Here is a 21,280-nt window from a genome sequence, read left to right on the forward strand (position 1 = left end):
CTCAGTAGCTTAGAGACGTCTATGAATAAGATAGTATTGGATGAAAATCCCACCTTAGCTCATCTAGTGAATGATCATGGGTTTATAAGCCCAGAGTAAAGTTATGAGAGCTTATGCTCAAAGTGGACAATAATATTATACTATTGTGGAGAGTCGTGTTCATCTAACAATGAAAAGAGTTGAGTTGAGATAAGTAAGCGCTAAGAATGAGAATGCAAGAACTTAGCTATTGGGGTTTTGAAATTGTGTGAAGTTGGTGGATAATGTTGTTGGGCTACCGCAGGGGAATGGGACACCAATCTTAAATTAAAACGTCGACGTTTTTCTCTCTCTTACCTTGCCCATATGCTTTTCCCAAACGGAGTCCGTTTTGTTTGTTCAAACTTTCTCAACCTTTTTCAGCTAAATTTTTCCTTTCATCGCTTCACAATCGTTCGTGTCATTTTCTTTAACGCCTTTCCAATCTTTATTGGGATTGTTCGAATATCTATAAATATCGACTCGTAAAAGAGGGATACGTATATGAACCTAGATCATATCTAAATGAGAGGACGATTGTAACAATTCAAGCCCATCGCTCGTAGATATTGTCCATTTTGACTCGTTAAGTATCGTCGTCAGCCTCACAGTTTTAAAACGCGTATACTAAGGAGAAGTTTCCACGTCCTTATAAGAAATGTTTCCACCCCTCTAGGGAGCCAACAACTCAAGCCCACCCCTAGTAAATATTGTCTGCTTCAGCTTGATATGTATCGCCGTCAGCCTCATGGTTTTAAAACGTTATATTAGGGAGAAGTTTCCGTATCCTTATAACGAATATTTTGTTCCTCTTTCCAACCAACGTAGAATCTCACAATCCACCTCCGAAGGGACTAGCGTCCTCGCTGACACATCACCCGGTGTCTTGCACTAATACCATTTGTAACAACCTATGTTCACTGTTAGTAGATATTGTCCACTTTGGTCTGTTATATGTATCGTCGTCAGCCTCACGTTTTAAAAATGCATCTATTAGCGAGAAGTTTCCACACACTTATAAGAAATGTTTCGTTCGCCTCTCTAATTGATGTGAAATCTCACAACCGACCATTATTATTAAAAAAGCTATTCTGGTATTGTAACTTAGACGTCATTTGTTACGTGTCTTTCTTAGGACCATCCGATCCGATTGTAGCAAGATCAAGTCTTGATAATGGATTATATTTGGGCCTAAGGCCCAAATTAGTTGCAGTCAAGCCCAATCCACAAGCAACCTTGAAGCCCATAATGAGCCGTGAAAAACTCTATAAATAGAGGGCTCCTCTTTAACCCGAATATTTAAACCCTAAATTTTCATTTTATAAGACAAATAATCGAAGAACGATCTCGTACAACATTCTCCGGTACTTATACGAATCAATACAAATTTAATGATGGTAGGTATATACAAAGAGAAAAGAAAAAGGTAAAAGCCCTAATTTCTGGACCATTACTGAGTTTGCGAAGAGCCGAATTTTCACCTTCCATGAAAAATCTCCATCTCCCGAAGGTAATCTTATTCGTTGTTTCCATTTCAATCTTTTCCTGCCGATTTGGGTTAGAGATATCGTCGATTTGGGTTTCTTATGTTTCTGACTTGATTCGATTGTTAGTCTCTCTCGTTATCATCGGCAAGACGAACGCGTATTAATCAGCGTTTCGGTATTGTTTCCATCTCCGCCTTTAGGATGGTAATCTCTTTGAATTGGCTGACTAAGATAGCTTTACCCGCTATCGAGTATGTTTCTTTCGAGGCAGATTTGTGGAAGTTTGAATTTTTGGTCAAGGAGCAGTTATTCAAATATTGGAATGTCTTCTAGCAATTCAATCGAATTCCTCATGAAGTGGTTGAATATATGGGGAATAATTTTATCATTAATTTTGTATTGTTCATAAGGATTCTGGCATCTTTTGTTCGTTTATGGTGGATGGAGAAGTTTTTGCGTGGGTATGAGAGTAATAATTAGGGAGATCGAAGAAGTATGAGACTCTGCATAGTTGCTCTGAGATTTAACTATGTTATGCCCAAAAGTTAACTGCTGGAGTTTGATAGAGTTTATTTTGCTGGGTGTCATTTGATCCAATCTCGAGGCGTGGACCATCTAAACTTTTGTAGTTAAATTTTTAACACAAGAACTTCATAGGGCATGCAGGATTTAAGATTTGGATTCGGGTATTATTATATTTTTCACGATTAAAGCTTGCTGCATTGCTAATTTCTTTAGTCTTGGCTAATTGATTATTTTGACTCAATGTTGGTGTAAGCTATCTTGTATGTTGAATCCTTTCGAGGATTACTGATGTGTTAGTATCCATACAGTGCAGAATTTGAAAGTGATGCCTGAGCTTTTAGTGAGAATTCTGCGTTGGATTAAAGTGATAAAAGATGAAAAATTTATTTAAGACACTGAGATATTGGAAGAATGATGGCCGTACCAGAAAGTGAAGAGGTGCCATGATATTTTTTCGTTGCTGTTTATGTATTTTGAAGATCGTGCAAGTTTTTTTTTATGGTTATAATTATTGTCAGTAAATGTTGTATTGGCACTTGGCAGGTTGGTTTTAAGCACATTGGGTTGTCAGGTAGTGATTATGATGCAAGTCTCCCTATCAAGAAAAGGAGATTCCCGGTTATACAGCCTCCTCCGTTTCCATCTAAAGATATATCTCCAGATGGGAATTTAACGAAGACTGAACAGCTATCTCCACCTAAAGGCGTATCTTTGTTTCATACCAATGAAAATTTAATGAAGAGTGAACGGCCAAGTCTATCTGTGACAATAATTTCAAGTTCTAGTGCAATCACAAGTCCTAGGTTGTCCAACAAGACCCAGGATTGTGTTTGTGACGAGAACGAAGGAAAATCTGATACTGATTCATGTTATGGGGCTATAGTCCAGAATGATATTGGAATAACAGGAGTGAAGTTTCAGGAACCCAGTTTAGGAGGGCGTGCTTGTTTTCATAGTTATGTTGAACGTGAACACAAGTCCTTGATAACCGAAAAACACACAGTTCATGCATTAACAGAAATCCGTGTGGGGCTGGAGTTATCATCAACTAACCTCAACTATGACCTTCTTGCTGCTAACAATGAGGAAGAAATTGATGTAAAAGTTGAAGGAGGTATCAGTAGGTTTCAAGGAACATATGAATCTGAAATTGATTCCTGAAAAGAGTGATTTGAATTTCCTGAAGCAGAATTCTTTGGAACCTGTGTTACTGGACTTGTCTTTAAACAAACAAGGAAGTAATACCGATTGTACTGTGGGGTCTGATTATGATGGGTCTCTTCAGCAGTCAATTAGGGAAAATTGGGATCTGAATACCTCAATGGAGTTTTTGGGAAGGCTGTGCAAGTGATGACCGTCGAGTGCAGCTTCCAGTTGTTCATGCAGACACAATTGTCTCTACATGTAGATGCTTAACTGAAATGGTGATAACTGATATTCCGTCAGGAAAACTAACCCCTTCGGATCAGGGTGATCATCTTCATCTAAGTCTTAGTTCATCTAATCTTAGGTATGTATTGCGTCAAGAACAAAGTCCATTGTCTAAGTTAGACATTAGGAAATCAAATCCTTTTTTATGCTTACCAGGCAGAGGTATGCAGTTTGATGATCTTAATGGTGCACTAAAAGTTGTTAAGCCAGAACCATTTGCCGAGGGCTCCAAACTTGAGTTTAGAAGTGATAAAGATAATGGACTGGGACTATCAGATGGTGCTGCAATGAAGCATGAATTAGATGATCAATGCAGTCTTGAAATTCCCAACGCGTTAGTAGTCCAATGAACATAGTTAAGGCTAAATCTGAATCAGTTTATGTAAGCAAACAGAGAGCACTCGAGGCATTAGGGAGTAGATTAGAACTAGTAGGTAAGGAAGTTTTTCCAGTACATAATTCTTGTCCTATAGCAACGCTTTTTGCGGCAGAAATGCCAGAAGCAGCTGAAAATCCTTATTGTTCAACTGATTTGATTACTTAATAGGAAATTGCCCCAGGACAAATGTGTTTGTAGTGGTCGACTTGTCAACTCTGAAACGACGTATGTAAGCAAGGATTCAGGTTCCAAAGATTCCAGTAGTTCGGTTATTAACTATCCGTTATTGAAGATGAAAATCAGAATATTCCTCAGCAGCATCCCTTAAAAGTTGTGGAAGAACAGTACGCTAGTTTGCAGGGAGGTGAGGGAAGTTCTGTGAGTAATGAGGAAAAGATCATTATATCAGCCTATTCATTAGAAGACTCTTATAGTTCTGAATATGAATCAGATGGAAAGCGGGATGTGAACGAGGCGATGAATGCACTAGATAATGATATAGAAGAAGATTATGAAGACGGAGAGGTTCGGGTACTGATATTTAAAACTCAAGTAGAAAGCAGTGTCTATAGAAAGCACTAGATAATGGACTTGTTGAAGAGAATACCAGTAGGGTGTGCTTGAGCAAGGCCAACAAAGCTACAAAAGCCACAGGTACAAGGCAATTCTTTCAGTGTGAGAAAATAGATGCCTTGGAGGCCCAGGAAATTGCTTCTGAGAAAGCTACTAATGGAATTGAAGAAAACCAATAGTGAAAATTTTTCTTAGTGATGCAGAGAATGTTAAACCTGTAGATTCTGTACAAAACGATTTGCCAAACGTTAAGTCGTTAAGTAATGATGATGTGACCGATGATTTTACTCATTGCAGCGGAGATAGCCAGTTGGTTAATCCGTGACAAGCTTCCTTATCTCCTAGTGAAACAAGATCTAATTTAGCGAGGTCGGTTTTTACACAATCTGATAGGGAACAAATACCCGACATGGCGCATGAAGGGGGGAAATTACAATCTCAAGGAAGGTGATTATTTCTTAACTGCACTAAAATTGCACTGATTACTCTCTGCATTGCTGATTTCTTTTCATTTTTCTAGAGATGACCCATACAGTGACTTTTCCCAGAAATTTTATGTGAATAGACGTAAGAATCTATCAGCCCGAACGAGTTTTACTCGTAGAAGAGGTAGATTCACTATTAGGATAAACCAAGGTGACTGGGATTTTAATCCAGGAGTTCACAATGATCAAATTCTACCATTTGATGCCTGTAGAAGTAAACACATGCCTGCTGTTTCTGATGGTGGCATTGATCAAAACCACTATAAAATTAAACCCGAGGGTCCATGTTGCTGTGCTCGTCAACGGAGTAGACAAATATTAGATGATGAAACCCCCCTTTGTGATATACCCTCTAGGAGGAGGTCACCTGATATAAGAGAAGGACCTCGTAGATGCATTCGTGAACCTGCGTCCGAATTGGTTGGACTGCGACACGGTGAAACGTTTACGAGGACTTTTGAAGATGAGACCTTGGATCCAATATATGCACACCCTCAACCTCCATTTGAAGTAGATAGGCGTCCTTTTATCCAAGACCAAAGGAACTTCCCTATTCAAAGGAAAAGTTTTCCTAGAGTTGATACGCCCTCCTGGCCAATGGTTTCCATCCAAAAGAAAGTCCGACAGGTTTTTTGGACATTCAGAAATGGCTCGTCGAAGTCCGACAGGTTACGGGATGAGATCTCCTGATCAATCTCCACCTATTGATCGAGATCAGCCAATTCGAAGACGGGGTTTCTTAGTTTCGCCACTCCCTTGGTATGGATTTTGCTCGTGACCACGAACATAGGAACTGAACTGACAGAATCTCCTTCCGAAACAGGAGGTTTGAAGATATGGATCCTCGAGATAGATAGGATAGAGGGCGGTGAATACTTTGATGAGTCTGTCGAACTGACTTGTGATGACAACGGTGACGATCGAAGAAGGTTTCATGAAAGATATGAACATCGAAGACACCGAACATCGGTACCCATTGCAGCCGCAATGTAACAATTCTGATGGTGAAAATTATCATGACGGTATTATGGATGCCTTTCCGATACCGTGCTGGTGGTGAACTACCAGAGTTTCATGAAAGAGGTAAGTTTAGGGAGAGGGAATTTGATTTACCATGACGAACAGGGATGATGATTGAAGAGCATGGAGTTGAAGATTATAGACATGCTCGACAGTCGTGGAATGAACATACTAGGTTCAGGTCGGTCGGGTTGAAATATTTGTTAGACCCAATATAATTATTTGAGTTGTTCGGAGCGATTTTTAATAACATGTTAGACAAATAAAATATTTATTTATTTATTTTTAAATTCCAAAATTTGAATTGAGATTTATAATTTGTAAAATTACATTTTAATCCTTCCCAAGTTCTTTTTTCAAATTTAGATGGAGAATAATAATTTAGAATATTTATGAAATTAAATAAATATTAATCAATGAATAAGATTCCGTTCAATCCAATAATTTAGTCAAATATAAATAAAAATGGTTGGTAGTGGAATAAAGGGTGTGGGCCAGGGTGTCAATAGTCAAAAGCGACGCTATTGAGCTGTCCACGTGTTGCCATTTGAGAACGCCAACGCAAAAATTCCCACTCATTAGGTTGTGGACAATAATGCTTTTCCACATAATAAAAAGTATAATTATTAAAAATTAGACACATTACTTTCTTAAAATTATAATTATTTCAAAATAAAAAACAAAAAATCTTGAAAAATATAAATTAAATGTGTTTACTATTTATCTAGGTTTGTCAAATTTTAAAAAAATATATTTTAAATACTTTTTATAAAATATATTTTAAAATAAATGGTTAAATGTTTTAAATAGTATTTTTATACAGTGGTCAGCAAACAAATTCCACATCAATTAGGGAGGAGAGTGGAATAAGTGAGGACGCTGAGCTCTGAAAGGAGGTGAACTGTGAGATCCCCACAAGGAGGTGAACTGTGAGATCCCCACGTCGATTGGGAACGAAGTATCCTTTATAAAATTGTGGAAACCTCTGTCTCTCAAACGTGTTTTAAAAACTTTTAGAGAAAACTAGGGCAATAGAATTTTAGCTGTTGCAGACATCCTTTATAAGACTGTGGAAACCTCTCTCTCTCCAACGTGTTTTAAAAACCTTTAGAGAAAACTAGGGCAATAGGTTTTGAGCTGTTAGAGAAAAGAGTAGATAGTAACATAATCTTGTAGTTGTTAGTGACAGACAAAGGTCGTCCACGATATTTGAGAGTAGTAGATGATAGGAAATNAAAAAAAAAAAAAAAAAAAAAAAAAAAAAAAAAAAAAAAAAAAAAAAAAAAAAAAAAAAAAAAAAAAAAAAAAAAAAAGAATAGTGTGTAAATAATAAATAATGATAAAGTTTAAAAAATAAAGGGAAAATAATTATAAGGTCTATATTCCATTCCTCCACGCTATGGATGAACTTTTACATCTTAGGGAGATTCTCAATTTCTCTCTCTCAGTTATATTATATTATATAATTTAAAAGGAAAAGGAAAAAAGAAAAAGAAAGGAAAATAACCAAAGCCCTAGTTTTCCTGGATCCTTCTCTATAAGTTTGCGTGGAGCCGAATCTCCACCTTCCACGCAAATTCTCCATCTCCCAATCTTAATCCTTTGCCGATTGCGAATACTATTTCTCTCGCCATCGTCGATTTGGGTCAATGCCATCGTCGATTTGGGTTTCTCATGTTGTTGTCTTGATTCGATTGTTAGTTTCTCTCGTTACCGTCAGACATACAAGCGCGTATTAGATCTGCGTTTCGGTATTTTTCGCATCTCTGCCTTTAGGATAGCAATCTCTTTGAATCGGCTGAGTAAGATAGATTTATCTGTTATCGAGCATGTTTCTTTCGAGGCAGAGGGGAGTTTTGTGGAAGTTTGAGTTATTGGTTGAGGAGAAGCTGTTCAAATACTGGGATGTCTTTTAGCAATTCAATCGAATTCCTTATCAAGTGATTATGACGATTTGCTGGTCGGTTAGATGTGGAATATGCTTGCGTACATGGGGGGTTTATGCTTCTTTATTTGTGTTCCTTTTAATGTTTTTCATCAATTTTGTATTGTACGTTAGGAATCTGGCATCTTTTGTTCTTTTATGAGCTGGATGGAGAAGTTTTTGCGTGGATGTGAGAATAATTATTAGGGAAATCGGGGAAGTATGAGATTGTGCATTGTTGCTCTGAGATTTAATAACATTATGCCCAAAAGTTCACTGCTGGAGTTTGATATAGAGTTAATTGTGCTGGGTCTCATCTGATCCAATCTCAAGGCATGGATCGTCTAAGCTTTTGTGGTTGAAGTTTGAACACAGGAACTTCATATGCTAAGATGGGCATGCAGAATTTAAGATTTGGGTGCAGGTTTTACGATATCTTCACGATGGAAACGTTCTGCATCGCTAATTTCTGTAGTTTTTGCTTTCAGATTAAATGATTGTTTCCACATAATGTCTGTCATATGCTATCTTGCATATTGAATCTTTTTGAAGATTACTAATGTATTAGTATCCATACGGTGCAGAATTTGAGAGTGACTCCTGGGAAGTTAGTGAGAATTTGGTGTTGGAATAAAGTGATAAAAGACCAAGATACTTTTTTAAGCCTCTGAGCTCTTGGAATAATGATGGCCGTACCAGAAAGTGAAGAGGTGCACTATATTTTTCTTTGCTGTTTTCTGGATTTTGAAGATCGTGCTAGGTTTCTCTTATATGGTTATAATTATTGTCAGTAAATGTTCTATTGGCACTTGGCAGGTTGGTTTTAAGCGCATTGGGTTGTCAGCTACTGATTATGGTGCAAGTCTTCCTATCAAGAAAAGGAGATTTCCGGTTGTGCAGTCTCCCCCCTCTCCATCTAAAGATATATCTTCATTTCATCCAGATGGAAATTTAATGAAGATTGAACAGCCATCTCCACCTAAAGATGAGTTGTTTCATATCGATGCAAATTTAACGAGTGAAAGGCCGAGTCTATCTGTGACAATAGTTTCAAGTTCTAGTGCAGTCACAAGTTCTGGGTTGTCGAACAAGAACCAGGATTGCATTTCTAACGAAAATAAAGGCGAATCTGGAACTGATTCATGTTATGCAGATGTGGTCCAGAGTGATTCTGGAATGCCAGTAGTAAAGTTTCAGGAATCTAGTTTGGGAGGGCATGTTTCTTTGAATGGTTATGTTGAATGTGAAGACAAGTCCTTGGTAACCGAAAAACACACTGTTCATGCATCACCAGAGATCTGTGGGGGGCTGAAGTTATCATCAACTAGCCTCAACTCCGATCCTCATGCTGGTAACAAAGAGGAAGAAATTGATGTAAAAGTTGAAGGAGGAGCTGAAGTACCTGTAGGGTTGAAGGAAGATGTGAAACCAAAATTGGTTCCTGAAAAGAGTGATATGAATTTCCTGAAGCAGAACACTAAGGAACATGTGTTACTGGACTTGTCTTTAAACAAGCAGGAAAGTGGCACCCACTGTGTCAAAGGTAATGCAGGGTCTGATTATGATGGTTCTCTTTTGCATTCAAACAGGGAAAATTGGGATCTAAATACCTCAATGGATTCGTGGGAGAGTTGTACTAGTGATGCACCTGTAGGGCAGATATCATCCACTCAGACAAATACGGCTGCTGAGACAAATGTGTGCTCATCTGAAATGGTTGAAAGTGACAATCCATGTGTAAAGCAAACCTTTTTAGATGGTGAACATAAAGGAAACTCTATTAATGAATGCGTACCATCAAATGATCATCTTCATTTAAGTCTCAATTTATCTTATCCAAAGCCTATGCTTGAAGAAGATCCTTATCTTTCTGAATATGAATCAGATGGCAATTGGGATATTGCTGAGTCTGTCGATGATGATGATAATAATATAGAAGAAGATTATGAAGATGGTGAGGTTCGGGAAACAATGCCTGAAACTGAAGTAGAGGTCCATATGTGTGAGAAACGAGGAATTGAGACTTTTGATCATGCTGATTGTGATGATAAGAAGATCAATTCAGTTGGATTGCCTAATCGTGAGGGTTTCACTTTAGGCTCTCTAGAGCAGGAAACTGAACCAGAAAATCTGAATGTTAGAAGTGAAGACGATGTTCATACTACAACTATAAGTAAATCTTTTGAACAGGAAAATGAAGGTCGTTGTGTGGAAGAAGTACATGCCGTAGATAATACTAGTATAGAGGATGTAAACAGGCCTGTGAAGGCTGCAGGAAGAAACCAATTGTCTCAATATGATGAAAGGGATAACTTTGAGGACCAGGACACTGCTGATAAAGCCATTGATGGAATTCAGGAATTGATTCCGGCAGTTTCTCAGGGTGAGGTGGAGAGTGCTATAGCAGTAGATATAGTGCAGAATAAGGATTTAATTTTGCCTAGTGTCAAGGAGTCTGTAAGTAGTGATGATGTGAAGGATATTTATAGTGGCACTAAAAATAGCCGGATAATTAATCTTAATCGAGGTTCTGCTGATTCAACCCCTTGTAAGGAAAAATCTGGTTTTGTCAGGTCAGTTTTATCTCGTACTGATAGAGAGTTTGTACCCAGCATGGCACTTGAGGGAGCAAATGTGCAACCTCAAGAAAGGTGATCATCTGTTACTTGATCTCTTTTATCTGTTGTTCTTCTCAAACCTGTTTTAACTGCACTTCTGCCTTCCTTATTTTATCCCTTTTTTATTTTTTATTTTTTATTTTCAGAGATGACGCTTATGGTGATACTACCAAGAAATTTTCAGTAGACAGATCCCAGGATCAATCACAATGGAAGAATTTTAGTCATAGAAGAGGGAGAAGTACTAATAGGTTGGATACCCGACCTGGGGAATGGGATTTTGGTCCCAACTTCTCTCCCGAAACATACACCGACCAACAGATTGATTACCATGTTCCTGGTCTTGATCAAAACCGATATAAAATTATACCAGATGGTCCATTTGGTGGTGCTAACCATCGTGGTAGGCAATTGCCAGATGATGAGGGGCCTTATTTTTTCCATGGACCCTCAAGGAGGAAGTCACCTGGAAGAAGACATGGGCCCGGTGTACATGGTGGCAAAATGGTTAACAGAATTCCTAGAGATTTTAGTCCAAATAGATGCATGGATGAGGGCGGTTCCTTTGATCGACAACATGGTGAAAAGTTCACTAGGAATTTTGCTGATGACACAGAGGATCCATTATATGCTCGACCTCAACTTCCATATGAGGTAGACAGACCTTTCTTTCGGGAAAGAAGGAACTTCTCATTCCAAAGAAAAAGTTTTCCCAGAATCGATTCCAAATCTCCAGTGAGATCCCGAGCTCGTTCTCCTAACCAATGGTTTTCTTCAAAAAGATCTGATAGGTTTTGTGGACGTTCCGACATGATACATCGAAGACCTCCAAGTTATAGGATGGACAGGATAAGATCTCCTGATCAGCCTCCTATACGTGGGCGTATGGCAGGCCGAAGACAAGGATTCCGTTACCTTTCGCCATCTGATGACATGATGAGGGACGTGGGTCCTGCTCCTGATCATGGCCCCATAAGGTCTCTTATTCCTAATAGGAATCAGAATGAAAGATTACCACTTAGAAACAGAAGTTTTGATGCTATAGATCCCAGAGGAAGGATTGAGAGCGACGAACTTTTTGATGGTCCTGTACGTTCGGGTCAATTGAGTGGGTATAATGGTGGTGAACATGAGGACGATGAAAGAAGATTTAATGAGAGACATGAACCTGTCCATTCTTTTAAGCATCCATATGATGATTCTGATGGTGAGAGATTTCGAAACAACGGTGAAGATTGTTCTAGGCCTTTTAGATTTTGTGCAGAGAATGACTCAAGAATTTCATGGAAGAGAAGGTAGCTTTTTGGGAGAGAATGAGTTGAGAACTTTTACCAGGCGAGTGGAGATTGCTTTAGACTAGGCCATTCTGTTAGTGTAACTTAGATGGTTCATAGATGATATTTTATGGTGCAAAGGGGGAAAATTTTTATGTTCTCTTTTGTTTTATTTCATAATTGCAATTGTAAAAAATTCCATTCTCCATGCAGAAGAGTATATGCTTCTCAAGTGCTATTGTGACTTCAAAGTGACTAAACAACTATGCAAAAATTGTTCTCTTAATCGTTAAGATCTTTCTTGTCCACTGCGATGATTACTTGCATACAGTGCATGCTTATGCTCTTGATAGGAAATTTCAGCTCTTAGTAGGTAAATTCAGTGGAGTTGTTCTCCCTCTCCAATGCCAATATAAGGTGAAACTAAATAGTTCGAAATACCATCAGTTTGCAATACTTTCTTTTAGTACACGTGCCTTCACTGCTTTACTGTTGAATTTTACAGTTCGTCTAGAGCATGGAGAATCACAAAAGGTATGTCTACTATATTCTTGTCTAAAAGTTTTTATTTGGTTGCATATGATTTATTGATCTCATGCAGATTTATTAGTAAAAAAAGGAGCTCTACTTTAGTTGCACTGTTTAATTTAATTTCTTTTTTCTTATAGATTCTATTTTCAGATGTTCTAAATAGTGATGATGGCGCTTCAAAAGCGATGGTACTGAGTGACGATGACAAACAGCTCTTTGAGGTCCCTTTCTTCCTCTCTAGCTATAAAATCGTATTTTCAGGAAGTTGTACACTAATGCTGTTCATCATGAAATTTTGTTTAACTCTTAGTTGACTTGGCATTATCATGAAGTGGCTGTATGCTCTGGCAGTGTAGTTTGGTTACCTCTGTTTTCAAACCCCAAATCCCTTCTGCAATAGATATCTTTAGTTTATTTTATTGTTTGTTTACCTAATAGTCTAGGTCAGTTTAGTTCTTTATTCTTACCTGCTTGTGTGATGTGGATTCTGAACAATTTTTTTAAACCTTGGACATGTACAAGCTTATCACTGTTAACTACATGTATTATGACATGTATGTGCTAGGAAGAAGTTGAAATCTAGATTTCACATGTGAGATCCTGAGATCCTACGTTGGCTTGAAAGAGAAACAAAACATTCTTTATAAAGGCCGTAGAAATCTTTCTCTGGTAGACACGTTTTAAAATCTTGAATGGAATCCCAGAAGGGAAAACTCGAAAGGTAAATCCCAGAAGGGAAAACTCGAAAGGTAAAGTTTGGAAGAGAAAGTCCAAAGAGCACAATATCTGCTAGCGGTGAGCTTGGACTGTTACAAATGGTATCAGTGCAAGTGACCGAGCGGTATGCCAGCAAGGACGTTGGATCTCAATGGGAGATAGATTATGAGATCCGTGGTTGGAGAGGGGAAGGAAGAATTCTATTTTTTCAACGTTACTTGTATAGATTGTATAGATTTGAGTGCTGTCCAGGCTTTAAAAGATTTGTATTGTATTGGGAGTATGAACTTGGTGATGTTCAGGTAGGCATAAGATAAATAATCTCCGAAGATTTCTTCATAACCATTTGGTCTGTATATATATATTTCCATTTTCAAGCTCCCATTGTTGAACTTATTGGCAGGAGTGATATTTTTCTAACCCTATATATATATATATATATAATTTTTTAGACACTAACTCTTTGGTTGGATTGTCTAACTCTTTGGTTGGATCGAATCGGACAGGGAACTTCTATAAAGATCTTTCCACTCATTCATCATACTCAAAGTCGAAGTCACGGCCGACATGGGAGGCTCGGAAAAAGAACGAGAATCGGTGTCGTGGAAGGAAACAACCAAGAGGGGCAGATTCCTCACCAAAAGATGCTCCAAAGGTTAGTGAGGTCCAGAAGTGAGTATCTATCCCAATGAAATGGACACTCAATTGGAACCATTACTATTTCAAAACCCTTCAAATTCTTTTGTAAGGTTGTGCTTATAACTTGATTTGCTGTAATGTTGGGTAAGTACAATCGATGCTCGAAAACCCGTCAAGATGCTCGAAAACCCGTCAAACCGTTCAATTGGATATTCTTGTATCTTAATTTCTATCCCACAATTTTGTGTCAAACAAATTTAAATCTTGTACCTAATAAAAGTCTAATTTTATTTGTGTAGAATAGATCGTAGAATGTTCTCGTTCACATAAAGACCCTTAGAAAGATAATCTTGTTTGGAAAGCATAAAGATCGAGAATGAAACATCTTATTTAAAAAAAAATTAAAGAAAGGAATTTCATGATTTTTAAACAAAATTATATACCGCTTCATAATGGGGTCTTAAGAACTTCAACGATCTTGTGAGTGTCTTCCGATACATGGGTTAAACTTTTGTCGATGGGTTCATATTTTCATGCACACGTGCATAGTTTGACATATATCGATTAAATATTATAAGAAAATAACAACAAATTATTTAAACCCATTTGTATAAAATGTTTATTTATTAATTTAAATATATTTCTGAATTTTGTTATTTTTAATTTTTTTTAATAAAAATATATCTATCGACATTAATGCTTTAATTCTTGAACTTGAAGATGGTGGCGGCGCCGCCGACGTGGGTTAATGCTATTTTCGTCTCGTTGGCTCTCTTTGATTTTTCGCCCTCTAAGTATGATCGTTATGTAAGTGATATGTTATATAATTTTATTTTAAAAAGTACGACAATTATTTAATAATAATAATAATAAATAATAATCATGATAATTATTAATACGCATAAGACTCGAATTAAATTAATATATATATATATATATATATATATATATTTTTTGTTATTTGTCAAGATCTAGTCATGGCGGACCCATTTCTGTAGTTTCGACAAGGAAATTTCCAATATGAAATTCGAACGCCTTCAAAAAGGAAATCCCTAAAGTGAAATTGAAAGTTTGCCGCTAGAACAGGAAGTTGCAGAGCTTCTCTCTCACTCTTCGACCATTTTTTGCCGCCATCGGAGCAACACAGCTTTTGTGCGAGGTAATGCAGTTCAATCACTCTTAATTGCGAGTTATGATTTGATGAAATTCGTGAAGTTTAGACAATATGTATTGAAAATTTGTGAGTGTTTGTACTAATACAGACATTCGAGCTCATAAATGCTATTGGGAACTCGATTCACCAATGTATGGCGATGGTGGACATCTCCAACGATTTCTACTTCTCATGCTTTCCACTTCAATGCCCGCTTTTTAACCTCTTCTCAACTTGAGGTATATTGTTATTGCGTTTGATACGTTGAGCATGTGCACCTGGAATATTGAATGCTTGCTAATGTCACTTCCTCATTCCAAAATTAGATATCATCCAACAGTCTTCTTGTGGATAACGTTTTGAGTACTACTGAAACTGATGATGTGTTTTTACCGTGGTTGGAAAGAAAATCAAATACGAGGATTTCATCAGTGCTTTCTATTGGGAAATCTGAGATTGGCAGGTAATTCAACAGGCTTCTTTGATTTCAGCCATTACATTCATATGAGGTTTAATCAATTCAATCCAAGATCGTTCTTCTTTTGCTAAGTTCAGGTTTTTGTTCGCGTCTGAGACTATACGGGCTGGAGATTGCATTTTGAAGGTTCCTTTCCATGTGGTATGGTGTAAATTGCTTCGTGATGAAGTTCATAGTACTCTTGGAAAGTATTTAGAATATAGATGATTGATATCTTTCATTCTTCTTTGCAGCAAATCTCACCTGATATGCTTCCTTCGCCTATTAGAGATCTGTTAGGCGATGAGATTGGAAACGTTGCCAAGGTTGCTCTTGTGATTCTACTTGAACAGAAATTGGGTTCGGTAAGGATTCGGGGTTATGTTTGTTATTTAAAAGATGAGAGCTATCTTTGCATTCAACTTTGCTACTAGCTCGAACAAGAAAATTAATTGAGATGTTTTGTTTTGATATTCAAACTTGTTATTTCTTGGTAGGATTCTAAATGGGCTCCTTACATTATCCGACTTCCAAAACCATGGGAAATGCATAACACAGTTAGTACTCTGCCTATTCCTTTTATGCGCAGAAACAACCAATTTCATGTTGCCGTGGTTGATAGAATGAATTTGATTACATGTTTACTCAGCTTGGGTAAGTATTGAGCCAAATGTTATTTTATTTTAGATCAAATGAGTGACTCGTGGCCAAGGTGAGCATAGCTCAACGATAATTGACATGTACTCTTGACCAAGAGGTCAGAGGTTCGAATCCTCTCACTCCAAAATATTGTTAAAACTAAAAAAGAAAGTGACTTGTGGAATAAATTGCGTCAATTATCCATATGGCGAAGTTAAAAATTCTCTGGATAAAGATTTTGCGGCTATTCTGTGGATGTAGTGGGAAAGACACTTTTGCTTACTTGTTCTTGAATGAATTTATTCTTTATGGGCATGCAAGAATTTATTAACATTACCTTGAATCATTTTCTGTTTTGTATGTTCTTCCTCATATAACATCAATTCATTTATATTTTATTCTACACCTTCTCTTAAAAGGTTACATTACAATATTGGTCATCATGGCNGGGGGGTAGTTTGGGGAGGGGATTCGGCAGCCATTTTTCTTCTTTTTCATTTAGCTTGTTTTTTTTTTAGCATTGAGCTGATGAAAATTTCTAAGCTTTCAATTTAATAACGTTTGACATTCAATTGAAAATATTCATGGACAACGACTTAGCTCTAACTCTTATGTCTTTTGAGTTTTTGTAGATTTTTTGGAGCGAAAGAGAGTTGGAGATGATTCGTAAAAGCTCTTTGTACGAGGAATCACTTAATCAAAGATCACAAATTGAAAGGGAGTTTTTGGCAATCAAGCAAGTTAGTGCTTTGCTTCAGCTAATAATTTTTGTATAGCTTGGAATTTTAAAACCGGATTGCAATTCTGATTTGCTGTTGGGATGTTATATTCAAGGTATTTGTTAACTAGTTCAATAATAATTAACTTTCAATTAACTACGAACGTGATAAACTTTTTAGTCTATCCTGATAAAACCAAGTATATCATATCATTTCATTAATAAGTTCTTTATTTTATGGCATGAACTTTGTTGGTGATTTTAAGTTACAAATTTGGAAAATGGCATCCTAGTCTAGGAATTTCGATATTATATGACATGTTGAAAACAAAAGAAGGCTGTAAATATTTTTCCTATTGCATACAAAAGAGCCTTTTATTAAACCATGTTGTTAACTATATTTACTCCCCAATGTTATTTCAGGCTCTGGAAACCTTCCCTGAAATTATTGATAGCATCAATTGCGATGATTTCATGCATGCTTATGCTCTTGGTATGTTAATTCTGTTGAGAAGGAAGCTATATCAGTGGTGATGTCTTCCTTTTTTAATGCCCCTTCTAGTGTAGTTAAACAGTTTGGGATACTATTAGTATGCAATTCTTTTTAAAAGAATTATTACGACGTTTCACTGTTTTCCTGTTGACTTTCACAGTTACTTCTAGAGCATGGAGAAGCACAAAGGGTGACTCTCTGGTATTCTTTTGTTCGAAGACATGATATTTCTTTTCTATTCTATATAGTACATCTAAAGTTTTTATTTGGTTGCATATGTTCTTAGTGAGCTCTAGCAATTTTTGTACTACAAAAAGGAACTTACTGTAATTGAAATTGTAATTTAATATGTTTGACAGATTCCATTTGCAGATTTTTTAAATCATGATGGTGCATCAAAATCACTGGTATTGAATGATGATGACAAACAGCTCTCTGAGGTCCCCTTCTCCTTCTCTTGCTATATATATATATATATATATATATATACATATACATCCTGTTTTCCGGAAGATAAGAGATTGAACTTGAGATGTGCTACATTTGTGGAAGTTGTACACTTTCTGGACATCATGAAATTTTCTTAAACTCTTAGTTAACACGGAACTACCGTGCCTTCGATATATGCTCTGGCTTTGTAATAACCTCTGTCTTCAAGCCAACAATTCCTTTTGTAATAGACATCATTAGTTTGTTTTATTGGTTACTTATTATAGTTTTTTTCCCAACTAAATTCCTTCTGACTTTCAAGTTTCGACATTTCTGTCTAGGTCATTGCTGATCGTGATTATGCCCCTGGAGAACATGTAAGTTTTCGTTTTTATTTTCAGCTTCAAATAAATATCAACCTCATCAATGGATCCAGAGTCCAAAGGCTAGTCCAAGCCCAACCCAAGCTTGACCCAAAGTCAAAGTTTGACCAGTCTAGTCCAACCTAGCCCATTTATTCATTTGATTGGATATGGATCACCATTTTGGAAATTGAGCCGGCCTTGAGCTAGATTTGGTTCCGCTCGTTGTGCCGGTCCAATAGACTTATTATTGAGCCAACCGAACTATGTATGAGCATATATATATAGTTTTCATATATTAAAAAGAGTAGATTTTTCAATATTTTTAAAATATATTTTCTATAATTTAGATATCAGAGTTTTTAGTTAATATAAAGATTTTTAAGTGTTAGAAACCGATAAAAGGAACTTTAAAAAATAAAATAATTAATGAAACTTCATAATATCAATAATTTTATTAGATGAAAGTAATAAAAATTCCGAAAATTTAAAATAAGCTAAAATTTGACATGCACTAGCTTATCATTGTTAATTACATGTATTTATGAAATCTACGTGCACTGGAGAAGTTGGAAACATGGATCTACAAATTTCTTTGTTGAAAGTTTCTGTTTGAACTCTAATTGTCAATTCATTGTTTGCATATTGTTTCTGGTTCTATATGATCCATACATGACACACAATGTTACATGCTTTACTGACTTTTGTGCTTTGATTTTATGTAATTGCAAACCAGAATGATACATTCCTTGTTGATATAATACTTTTGACTTTGTTGCTCTGCAATTCACTTGTGCTATCGTCCAGGTGCTAATAAGATACGGAAAATATTCAAATTCTACGTTGATGTTGGACTTTGGGTTTGCACTTACCTACAACATTCACGATCAGGTTTGTATGGCAATTTAGATAGAAGGAAGCTACCAATGCAATGGAGAAACAATATTGTTGTATTATTATTTAAAAAAATTTAAGCATTATTATAATTCCATTATGATGATACTTTCAACATATTAGAATTCCCTTTTATGATTTAGTGTGATCTTAGTTGACGATCCTTTCATTTTAAAAACAACAAACCCAGACAATCTTCTTTGTTATTTTTGGCTTATTTGAATGTTGAATTTTCCATAGTTTACATGGAAATATGGCATACTTAGGTCCTGGTCCAGGTTAAAACAGTTGAAGATGATCCTTTGGCGAGAAGAAAGTTGGAACTTTGGCAAAGAAGTTGCACCTCAACTACTAAATACGTAAACGGCATTTACTTCCCTGGGAATTCTTTTACTATCAGGTTGGTATCTTATAAAAAACTAGTCGCATTGAAAAATAGGACATGGCTATTTTTCATATTTTTCATCGACTAGGTTGATCTAAATGGTTCTTAATTCTTCACTTTTTTTTGTGCTTGTTACATCATGTTTGCGTGGCTGTAAGAAGTAAAGATTTATTTTTTCAGAACACACACAAACAAATTTATGCATAATAACTAGAGTATCTTGACTGAAACATACATACATAGATATATATATACACGCACGCACGCACACACAAACACATATTTAGTATCTTGACCATAGCTGCTATAACTAAGGTAACTTTTATGTACCATCAGGGAAGTGAGATCTGCCACTGGGAAAGGGAGAGGTCTTCCGCAATCACTTCGTGCATTTGCTCGTATTTTATCTTGCACTAGTCCTCAGGGTTTGTACCTCACCTTTTCTTAATTCCCATTTCTGCATCGGCATGGCTTGGGTATGATATCTTTTTTGTCCTTGTTGAACATGTAGAGTTAAATGACTTGTGTACTGAAGCTGCTAATGGCGACGGTCGGCTGGCTCGAATTCCATTGAAGAACGTCAACAGAGAGGTTGAAGCACATCAAATCTTGCTCTCTCAATTCAAACTACATGTTGAAGAGTATGAGGCATCTATTGAGGTAACTTGCGCTCTAATATGAACCTGTTCATCTGAAAGTTCTTCTAAATTCCATTGCTTAGTCCCAATGTAATTCATCTAACCATTTGTCCTCTTTTTAACAATTAGTATCTTCTCAATTTTGGCCTCTTCATGCTCATCTGCGTAACAAGAACAACTAACCTATAAATCAATCTGTTATTTGCAAATGGGCTATGTGATAATATGCAACACATGTATCATACTAGATTCCAATTTCTTGGTCAGAATATTGGCAAAAATCTCTCTCTAATGAAGTGTTTTTCTTCTCTCTCAAATGTTTATCATATTCTTGCATTGCTTTTTGTTGGGTTAGGAATCACGACTCTCCACAATAGTATGATATTGTCTACTTTGACCATAAGCTCTCATGGCTTTGCTTTGGGCTTTCCCAAAAAGTCTCATTCCAATAGAGATGTATTCCTTTACTTATAAACTCATGATAATTCTCTAAATTAGCCAACATAGGACTCACTCCCAACGATCCTCAACATGTTGTAGATTGAGATACTAATATGAATGATGGGTTATCATGTTCTTGTGTACTACTTGGGCTATCTAAATCTTCTTGTATCTCGGGCATGTAGGCACTGTGGCCTGTTGATTCCCCATGTTCGTGCAAAAAGATGGCACAACGAAGGCTAATGGCCCAACATCTCCTGACTGGTGAGCTTCGCATCCTTAAGTTTGCTACTGCTTGGCTGAACAATTATTGCGACACCATTTAGATCGATTCACCACTAAAAGTATATTATAATGGAGGCATTATTTATTATTGGTACCTAAGAGCTTTAATATGTTGAGGTGTTCTTAGTTGAAACAGAGTATTTTTAGGTGGAGCCCTTATCACTTTCAACATACCCAAAAGCTATAGGAAAAAGAAAAGTGCTTATAGAAAAATAAATGGTCAAATAATCNTTTTTTTTTTTTTTTTTTTTTTTTTTTTTTTTTTTTTTTTTTTTTTTTTTTGTGGTTCAATTCCTTAGATAATTAATTAAGCCTAATCTTTTTAATTCCTTGTAGAATTAATTAGCATAATCTTTTCATTGTTCTTACTTATTTGCTCATATGCTAATTAGTATTCATTTCGCTTTTTATAATTGTCTTCCATATTTCATATATATTATTTTTTGGTTAATAATTGATTGATTGATTATCTCGAGAATATGTTGTACATATTTAGATAACTATATTTATAATTTTATCATTTGTAATATATACCGACGTTATTCTATTCATCTTTGAGTAGACAATTTTGCCCTTGAGTTCCATTTTCCTTTTTCATTTTTGAGAAAAAAAAATATTTCAAAAGTATATGTTTGATCATTATTATGGTAACTTTGTATAATTAATTTTTTTTGTCTACATCAATTATATATATATATATATATATACACACACACACTAAGTATAAACAATATTGATTTTTCCAAAAAAAGTAACTCAATTAAA

At 36.2% G+C, this 21,280-nt stretch overlaps 3 protein-coding genes across 14 annotated transcripts; all 3 read left to right on the forward strand.

Moving 5' to 3' along the window:
• The first annotated feature begins 1,340 nt into the window (after nt 1-1,340).
• On the forward strand, nt 1,341-6,192 carry LOC111796777. 8 transcript variants are annotated; one of them, XM_023679547.1, is made up of 4 exons: nt 1,341-1,680; nt 2,339-2,468; nt 2,574-4,860; nt 4,934-6,192. In XM_023679547.1, exons 3-4 carry the CDS (start codon nt 4,823-4,825, stop codon nt 5,586-5,588), a joined length of 693 nt encoding a protein of 230 aa, XP_023535315.1. In that variant the 5' UTR covers nt 1,341-1,680; nt 2,339-2,468; nt 2,574-4,822; the 3' UTR covers nt 5,589-6,192. The 8 variants fall into 8 exon arrangements, with proteins under 8 accessions (XP_023535315.1, XP_023535319.1, XP_023535303.1 ...); XM_023679551.1 differs by having other exon boundaries at nt 2,344-2,468; XM_023679540.1 differs by having other exon boundaries at nt 1,342-1,528.
• A 1,195-nt stretch (nt 6,193-7,387) lies between these two features.
• Nucleotides 7,388-13,826, forward strand: LOC111796821. Of its 3 annotated transcripts, XR_002815429.1 has the most exons (6): nt 7,388-7,669; nt 8,427-8,552; nt 8,659-10,493; nt 10,607-12,268; nt 12,403-12,486; nt 13,489-13,826. XR_002815429.1 is itself a non-coding variant. In XM_023679598.1 (3 exons), exons 1-3 carry the CDS (start codon nt 8,526-8,528, stop codon nt 11,757-11,759), a joined length of 3,015 nt encoding a protein of 1,004 aa, XP_023535366.1. In that variant the 5' UTR covers nt 7,402-8,525; the 3' UTR covers nt 11,760-12,042. The 3 variants fall into 3 exon arrangements, 1 of the variants encoding a protein (XP_023535366.1); XR_002815428.1 differs by having other exon boundaries at nt 10,607-12,486; XM_023679598.1 differs by lacking the exons at nt 12,403-12,486; nt 13,489-13,826 and having other exon boundaries at nt 7,402-8,552; nt 10,607-12,042.
• Nucleotides 13,827-14,601: 775 nt separating this feature from the next.
• LOC111796201 (fructose-bisphosphate aldolase-lysine N-methyltransferase, chloroplastic) lies at nt 14,602-20,762 on the forward strand. 3 transcript variants are annotated; one of them, XM_023678949.1, is made up of 16 exons: nt 14,602-14,780; nt 14,884-15,013; nt 15,101-15,237; nt 15,330-15,393; nt 15,486-15,596; nt 15,729-15,788; nt 16,503-16,610; nt 17,012-17,081; nt 17,242-17,282; nt 17,441-17,521; nt 17,852-17,887; nt 18,680-18,763; nt 19,033-19,166; nt 19,488-19,576; nt 19,663-19,811; nt 20,416-20,762. In XM_023678949.1, the coding sequence occupies exons 2-16, from the start codon at nt 14,900-14,902 to the stop codon at nt 20,554-20,556; spliced, it is 1,419 nt and encodes a 472-aa protein (XP_023534717.1). In that variant the 5' UTR covers nt 14,602-14,780; nt 14,884-14,899; the 3' UTR covers nt 20,557-20,762. The 3 variants fall into 3 exon arrangements, with proteins under 3 accessions (XP_023534717.1, XP_023534734.1, XP_023534725.1); XM_023678966.1 differs by lacking the exon at nt 14,602-14,780 and having other exon boundaries at nt 14,935-15,013; nt 15,181-15,237; nt 15,325-15,393; XM_023678957.1 differs by lacking the exon at nt 14,602-14,780 and having other exon boundaries at nt 14,935-15,013; nt 15,181-15,237.
• The last annotated feature ends 518 nt before the right edge of the window (nt 20,763-21,280 follow it).

Source organism: Cucurbita pepo, chromosome LG01 (assembly GCF_002806865.2).
Source record: "Cucurbita pepo subsp. pepo cultivar mu-cu-16 chromosome LG01, ASM280686v2, whole genome shotgun sequence".
Lineage (NCBI taxonomy): Eukaryota > Viridiplantae > Streptophyta > Magnoliopsida > Cucurbitales > Cucurbitaceae > Cucurbita > Cucurbita pepo.